The sequence below is a fragment of the Amaranthus tricolor genome, chromosome 4 (assembly GCF_026212465.1).
Source record: "Amaranthus tricolor cultivar Red isolate AtriRed21 chromosome 4, ASM2621246v1, whole genome shotgun sequence".
Classification (NCBI taxonomy): Eukaryota; Viridiplantae; Streptophyta; class Magnoliopsida; order Caryophyllales; family Amaranthaceae; genus Amaranthus; species Amaranthus tricolor.
The window spans coordinates 7,967,711-7,975,623 of NC_080050.1; the positions used below are offsets into that span (position 1 = coordinate 7,967,711).

Sequence of the window (7,913 nt, forward strand, 5' to 3'; positions counted from 1 at the left end):
AGCCGTAATTGGATTTTATATAATCTCAATTATATTTTACATCAAATTACTAATATAATGAGTATTTTATATTTTTAATTTTATTATTTTTCATTAAAAATTATATGATGGAGTATTTAATATTCCTATACAACTTTTCAAACAGTATATATTGAAATCCCTTTAATTATTCACTTCCTCTTTTTAAGTAAACCAAATCATTAAATTAGCATCACTTTTTTTATATTTTATTACATCAACTAGTGCACACTCAATAATATAAAACCTTTTCAATTATTCACTTTGGTCCTACATTATTATGTCCATTTTATTCATTTTTTATTTTTAATTTTTTAATTTTTAATTTTTTTAGAGTGAGTCATATTATTTTTGCTTTATATATATCATGATCTAAATGGTTATTTCCTCCCACTTCCCTTCAATTCTTAAATTTCTCCTCCACACCCACTTTCCTAACTTCTTCTTCAAATAACAACAACAAAAAAAGAAAATTAAATTATAAAAATGGGTTCTTTTGCAAAATCAAGATCTATGTTCTATGGTGGATGTGAAGATTTATACAATACCCATCAACCCCATTTTCTTGATTCTTGTTTTCTTTGCAATAAACCACTTAAACCCAACAAAGACATTTTTATGTACAGGTAAATTTGGCTGAAGCCCTAAAATATGTTATATATTTTATTATTTATCAGTTATTAGTTATCTGATGATGTTTTTTGGGTGAATATTAATTTGCAGGGGAAATACACCATTTTGCAGCGATGATTGTAGACAAGAGCAAATAGATATAGATGAAGCAAAAGAAAGACCTTGGAAATTAAGGGCAACCCTAAGAAAAGCAGAAAACCCTGCAAAATCTGGGTCTAAAAAAGCTGTAAGAACTGGAACTGTTGCAGTTGCTTAAAGAATTAAGTCAGATCAAGTACAATAATCAAGTACTGCATATAAATCCTCCTGAATTCTTGCAATCATTTCCCCCTTTGATCTCTTTAGTTCCCACAATCTGGGAATTATTTCATGCAGTGACTAAAAATAAAGAAGGTTAATTAAGAGAAAAAAAAAATTAATAGAAGAAAAAATAAAAAAAGAGTGATTTTAGTGTGATCTGCTGAAAAAAAATTGAGGTTTAGTAAGGGAAGGAAATGTAAGTGAGGGAGAAAAATTTTGTCCCCCTTTTTTCCTTTTCTTTTTTTTTTTTTTTAAATGGATGTAGGTATTGTGAATGAATGAATGAATGAATGAATGGTTGGGATTAAGTTTTGTGATCTACATTTATGTTTTTATTTATTTATTTTTAATTTTGTTTATTTTGGAATTTGGAAGATATTCCTAGCAAAATGAAAAAGAATAAAAAAAAAAAAGTGAGATAAATATCATATATTTATCCACTCTGAATTCAAGTGGAAGTTCAATGAGTAGCTCCCACCTTAAAAAGTTTGAAAATTTTGAGGTTTGTTTCTGTTAGAATATGAATTAAGTTTGATTTAATATCGTTAATTTCTTTTCTTTTCTCATCTACATGTAAAAAAAAAATCTCTTCTCTACATAAATATCTCATCAAATTGACATATAATAGAAAGAGTGAGAGATAACACCAATAAACATCATTCATCACCTCTCCTCTTCTAAATCTTTTTCCTTAACTTAATTTATCATCAACTCAAAATTTAATTGACTTTATTTATGTTTTTTGTTTGATTAATTAAAAATTTATTAGTTATCGGTATTAAATAATTGGAATTCTAATGAAAAATAAGTGACTTAGTGTAATTTTATAAGAAAAATCTCTTAGACAAATTTAACATACTTGTTTTATTTCAATCATCTTATTTTCTTTATGCAATTTATTCCAGTGCATTATTATTTAGCGATGTAGTATATTAGATAATAATTAAAAATTGAAAATAAATTTTTTTTTATGGTCATAGTTTATCACCACAAAAATGACAATAAATTTCATGAAACATTACAATACCAATCATTTCTATTACGATCATCTAGTATCAATATAGATGATTATTAAAAAGGTGATTAAATTAGAGTCAATTATTTAAAAGGTGATTAAATTTTTGAATTAGACATATGAGTATTGTTATTGTGTAAATTAAACCTCAATATTGGAGTATTATTCCTATTATTCAAAAGGTAATAAAATTTTCAATTAGATATAAAAATTCAATATAATAAATAATAAATATAAAAAAAATCATAACTACTACTTCACAATATTTCCATGATAAATATCAAGTGGAAGGTCATTATTTAGTTTTGCTACAATTTCATCCAAATCTACACGTACATATCAAGAATTCAACTGACAAACATATTATTGATTCAACTTCAGACTTTTTCAGAAAGTGCTTCAAAGTAAATTTATACTAAGCTCGATCTAAAATAGACAATAACAGCTTGTGGGCTCAACACTCATAATCAATAGAAAAATCTATTTCCTCTTCCTCTCTTACATGGAAATTATTGTCCTCACCCTGAAATAAAAAATAAATATAGATATAATAAAGTTTTACAATGCAAATTCATTTTACAAGTTTTACAATGCAAATTCTAAAAATTGATGGGTAGAGTAGTGTCACATGATTTGCTAACCTCCTCACAATTTGTTCTTGGATAAATTTAAGCGAATTGCAAATTCAATAAACGAATTAATTAGTAAATTATATTACACTGGTACGAAAATCTGAATTTTGCTTTAGCGACTAAAAAGTATTATGTTTTTCACATGAAATCTAAGTTCAATTCTTATTGACTCTTCTCCCTTTGAATCTGAGTTCAATACTGTTTCCAACTCAAATATGTAATTACTTTTAAGTTAATAAATTAAACGATGCTTTTTTAGAAGGACCGACCAAAAGAGGTGCAATAAAAATTGATCAGCCAGTCTTCTGAGAAATCGTTTCTTTGAGAAACATTTTTTAGGCCCAGCTCATTAAATATTAATGTCTACTTATTGTATTCTTAATGCCTACTTACATTATCCTTAATGCCTATTTATAATATACTTAATACTTACCGAAAAAATACTTCAAATGTCTATATATAATATTTTTAATTATCTACCGAGAAACTTAGCCTACTAACTTACTTACCATATTCTTAATGTAAATTTATAGTACCTTTAATACAATTGATTGTTATGCAGGTAATTGGCAGGGGATAGAAAACCCAAGTTGTACAGCATGTACATGTTACAAGATGATATTGATGAAGAACACAAGATTGATGTTATACAATTTGTTTGGATGACAAGTGATTGGAAGCAAGAAGACAAAATTAGTTGTTGATCCGAGGACTGTGTTAATTGGAAAAAGACTGAATAAGTTGAGATGAGAAAGGAGTCTGAGATGTGATTGTGTTGTCAATACATCCAAAGCACACGCATCAATGACTAGGATTCTTATTACTCCAATTATATCTCTTCTTTTATTCTTATTATCAATACAACATAGTGTATGCCACTTACCCATAGAATACCTTGAGTTGTTTTTCTTTTTTTTTCTTTTTTTTTCTTTTTCTTATGAATATGATTTAGCAATTTGAAAAATTAGAAAATGTGTGCCAAGTGGTATTTGAGTTATTATTTTTTATTTTGAGTTTAAAATTTTACGGTAAGTCAAAAATGCGTGTGTTGTAGATAAAGGGATTTAAAATTAAAAAAATTAATTTTTATTGTGAATAGGAGGATTTAGGCTAAATAATTAATTTTTATTGTGAGTGGGAGGACTATAGGCTAAAAAATCAATGTTGAACGCTTGGATCTATGGTAAAGACCTCGATTGGTTGTTCTAATAAAATATAAAATTAGAAATTAAGGGATTTTGAGTATAAGGAAAGTAAATGCAATCAATCAACATTTGGAGTTATTATTATACATTCAATGTGGGCGACGTCTCCATAAGCCTAATTGCGTTTATTAATTGATGATCATATAGGAGTTCTTGAAGAATTCAATGGAGGTTTGTAATGGAGGTTCTCTAAGAGTTGGAGAAGTCGTTAAGTGTTTAAGGTTAGAGGATTAAATTATAATTGAGAGAGTAATGTTTAGACATAGAATTAGTTAGCATCTAACTGTATTGGGGATGGGGAGTATTTATAGACTATATACCCAATTATACGTACATTAGACTGACAATTAAGTCTTGTCTCAGTTGGAGAGAAAGTACCACCTTTCTAAAAAGGTCCTGACTTCAATACCCACCTAGCCCCTCCCTTTCCCTCTTTTGCCCTGTAATACAAAAATATGTCGTTAGACTTGGTTCAAGATAGAGCAACGTGAAAAAAAAGTTTAGAAGCCATACGCCAAGTCAATTTTAGGTGGCAATGGGCTGGATCCTCATTGGGGCCCCTGATCCAGCCCTTCATTGTAAGGATTTCATATTGAAGAAAATTTGAAATGATTAAGATTAATTATCAACAAAATGAACTAAATAGTATAAGTTTCAACTTATTTCCAAAAGTAAGCGCGAAAATCCCAAACCTATGGTTTGAGGCTGTTAGCTGTTATTAACTGCGAACAGATAAAAAAAAACAAAATAGCTGTTCACAGTAAGCTGTTTGACTTTCTTTTACCTGTTCCTGCGAACAGCATGCTTCACAAATACGCAGAACAACTTTCTCTGTTCTCATTTTTCCTAATTCTCAAAACCCTACCTTATACTATTTGATATTCTCCTGCTAAAACCACTATTAGACTAGATTCAATCCATCAATTTTTGCATTCCTCTTTCAATTTGGCACTTCAAAATTAGTTTGGGATACTCTAGCTTGTACAAAGGTAAACTTTTATGCAATTTTTTTAGTATATATATATATATATATATATATATATATATATATATATATATATATATATATATATATATATATATATATATATATATATATATATATATATATATATATATATATATCGTTTTTTAGGGTTTTAATGAAGTTTGGTTATTTTCTCCAATGTAGGTTACTAGTTCTTAAATCAACACTCTTCTTAATCATCCATAACCATGCAAGGTAATGTTTAATTGTTTTTATAGCTTTATGTTGTTTTTTGAAGTATTGTTGTTGATAAGCATATTGAATTAGTTGAATTTGATGTAAATTATATATTATTAGAATGTTGATGTTGGTATTAGAAATATCATTTAGGAACTTATTAATTGAATTTTATGTGCATTATATATGTATGAACTTAGTTACATTATGGACTTTATTAATTTGTAGACCAAAAAGATTATAATCAAATGAATATAATGTACTTGTATGGGCATGAAGTTGATGATTCTGTTGATTTTGTTTGTATTCATGTAGAAATGGCATAATTTCGCGTCACTATAGCATGTTTTTTGAATGGTTGTATTCGAGAAAGTAGTGGCAAAGTTCATTATGTTGGGGGAAAACATAGATTGTTTGCATGCAACTCGAACATGGATCTAAATCAGTTTAGACGTTTTATATGTACTAAGATTGGATTGAACCCCACTAGAAGTACCTTAAATATAAGCTTTAAATATGACATGAGTGGAGAATTGCTAGCCTTTCCTATTGAGGATGATGAGGCTATAGATGCTATGTGGGAGCATTTAAAGTCCACCCAAATTCCCTCTTTAGAGTTATACGTAGAAGAAGTACCCTTAGGGAATGTAGTTGCTACTAATCCTACTCCTACCCCTATGCCTAGATCAGTTGGACCTGCTGCGACCCAACTAGGTACATATTTTAATACTTATTAACATTACTGCAATTTAATTAACACATCATTTACGTTTTCATAACATATATTATAGTTTTAGTGGGACCCGTACCCTGCCGAAGCCTACGCAGCTGTTCTCGAGCACTCGGGGATTCAGTAAGGTGCGTGGAGGGCTTCTGTGCCACTCATATGCTTCGACATTGTCAAAGTACATCTACCAGAGCGCGTACTGCGCCAATATGGGTTGGTACAGGGCATTCCACCGCCTTGCGACATTGAACCCGAGTTGCACCTGATTTCGCGCAAGAATCAGGGTACGACGAACTGGATGGAGATCAACTGGCGCCATATCACTCGTTGGGATCGTAGACTTGAGCTGCTGGCCCAAGGTGCGCCGATCGATGTTCATGGCACGCCTACTAATTCGGACTACATGCTGTGGTTCATCTCCATCACTCGCCGATGGATGACACACCACGTGGCATCATCACAACATCACATTATGCATCTGCTGCGCCTACAATGACCCAATTTGTAAGTCTTCATTTGCATTTAAATGATTAACACTAGTGGAAAAAACCTCGTTTGCTGCGGTTTTTTGGCCATTTTTTGTTGCGGTTTTGGCCCCCAGCAATAGTGATAGCAGCAAATGTCCTACTTTAAATGCTGCGGTTAAAAACCGCAGCAAATAAGGGCATTATTTGCTGCGGTCAGAGGCAAAACCGCAACAAATAAGTGGGGCATTATTTGCTGCGTTTTGCCCCTGACCGTAGCAAATACTTCTATTTTTTTTCTTTTTCCGTTTTATTCTTATAATAATCCAATAATAATACAATGTAATAACAGTGATTAATCCAATGATAATCACAGATAATCAACAATAATCTCTTTGTAATAATAAACTCTCGCTCGTATAAATAATATAATATTATGTACGTACATATATATATATATATATATATATATATATATATATATATAATATAATATAATATAATATACATTAAAGTATTAAAAATAATCTATACTAATTACAATTTATCAAGGACAAATATTAGCAAGATACGCGACAATCTTGTCTTTTAATTCGCGCATCTCTCCACTTCTCAAAGGGCGTCTTTCCCTCGGAATGTCGTTTAAAACCTATAATATAATATAAAAATAAAAGATTAATATAGAAACATTAGATTTTACCAATAATATATTTAATTAAGAACGTAACAAATACTTACGGCATCTATATTTTCGACTCCAAACTCCTTCACGGATTTTATAATATCGTCCATATACTTCAGCGCGTAGTAGCCGCAGTCAACGGAAGAAGAAGGTTGTTGAAAGCACTAAGAGAAAATAGACGTTAGTGTCAAAAACGGTTAAAAACGCATAAAATAGCAACTTAATACGTAATTTCTAGCATATGACTACGATTTTCAATTCTAACCACTTCAACACATTAATATATACCAAATAGTGTTTTGTGCCAAGTTTCGTGCAAAACAAACCAAGTTTGAGCTACTTTACGCGCGAAAGTGCCAAAAACGGTTAAAAACGCATAAAATTGCAACTTAACACGTAATTTCTAGCATATGACTATGATTTTAAATTCTAATCACTTCAACACAATAATATATACCAAATAGTGTTGTGTGCCAAGTTTCGTGCATAACAAACCAAGTTTGAGCTACTTTACGCGCAAAAGTGCCAAAAACGCTTAAAAGCGCATAAAATCGCAACTTAACACGTAATTTCTAGCATATGACTATGATTTTCAATTCTAACCACTTCAACACAATAATATATACCAAATAGTGTTGTGTGCCAAGTTTCGTGCATAACAAACCAAGTTTGAGCTATTTTACGCGCGAAATTGACAAAAACGCTTAAAACGCATAAAATCGCAACTTAACACGTAATTTCTAGCATATGACTATGATTTTCAATTCTATCCACTTCAACACAATAATATATACCAATAATTTCTGGCAAATCTGATACAAGGCTGCATACAGACCTCACGACACAGGAGCAAACTAGTGACTAGACCACCTTGCACGACACGTGGAGACTAAACCTATGCATCCAGGACCTAGGCTAAAGTGGAAATGGAATCTTGGTACTTGCATCTAGCTATCAAGGTCCTTAAACCATTCTAACAATCCCCGTGGACTCCTAGAAGCTGAGCTGAAGGAGGGCTGCTCGACAGTTTGCT

At 30.7% G+C, this 7,913-nt stretch overlaps 2 protein-coding genes across 3 annotated transcripts in view; both read left to right on the forward strand.

Annotated features, from left to right (window-relative positions):
• The first annotated feature begins 392 nt into the window (after window positions 1-392).
• On the forward strand, window positions 393-4,489 carry LOC130810325 (FCS-Like Zinc finger 3). 2 transcript variants are annotated; one of them, XM_057676336.1, is made up of 3 exons: window positions 393-644; window positions 742-877; window positions 3,161-4,489. In XM_057676336.1, the coding sequence occupies exons 1-3, from the start codon at window positions 505-507 to the stop codon at window positions 3,176-3,178; spliced, it is 294 nt and encodes a 97-aa protein (XP_057532319.1). In that variant the 5' UTR covers window positions 393-504; the 3' UTR covers window positions 3,179-4,489. The 2 variants fall into 2 exon arrangements, with proteins under 2 accessions (XP_057532319.1, XP_057532318.1); XM_057676335.1 differs by lacking the exon at window positions 3,161-4,489 and having other exon boundaries at window positions 394-644; window positions 742-1,259.
• Window positions 4,490-5,060: 571 nt separating this feature from the next.
• Window positions 5,061-7,913, forward strand: part of LOC130810684 (uncharacterized) — a 6,124-nt gene continuing 3,271 nt past the window's right edge. The window contains exon 1 of the mRNA XM_057676824.1: window positions 5,061-6,238. Within this exon, the coding sequence (XP_057532807.1) occupies window positions 6,167-6,238 (72 nt within the window). The 5' untranslated portion in view covers window positions 5,061-6,166. The remainder of the gene's footprint in view (window positions 6,239-7,913) is intronic.

What these genes read in the sequence shown, in the direction of transcription:
- LOC130810325 (XM_057676335.1), top strand. Translation starts at nt 505, where the DNA reads ATGGGTTCTTTTGCAAAATCAAGATCTATGTTCTATGGTGGATGTGAA. An exon ending in AAAGACATTTTTATGTACAG is followed by an intron (nt 645 to 741) that starts GTAAATTTGGCT and finishes ATTAATTTGCAG; the next exon opens with GGGAAATACACCATTTTGCA.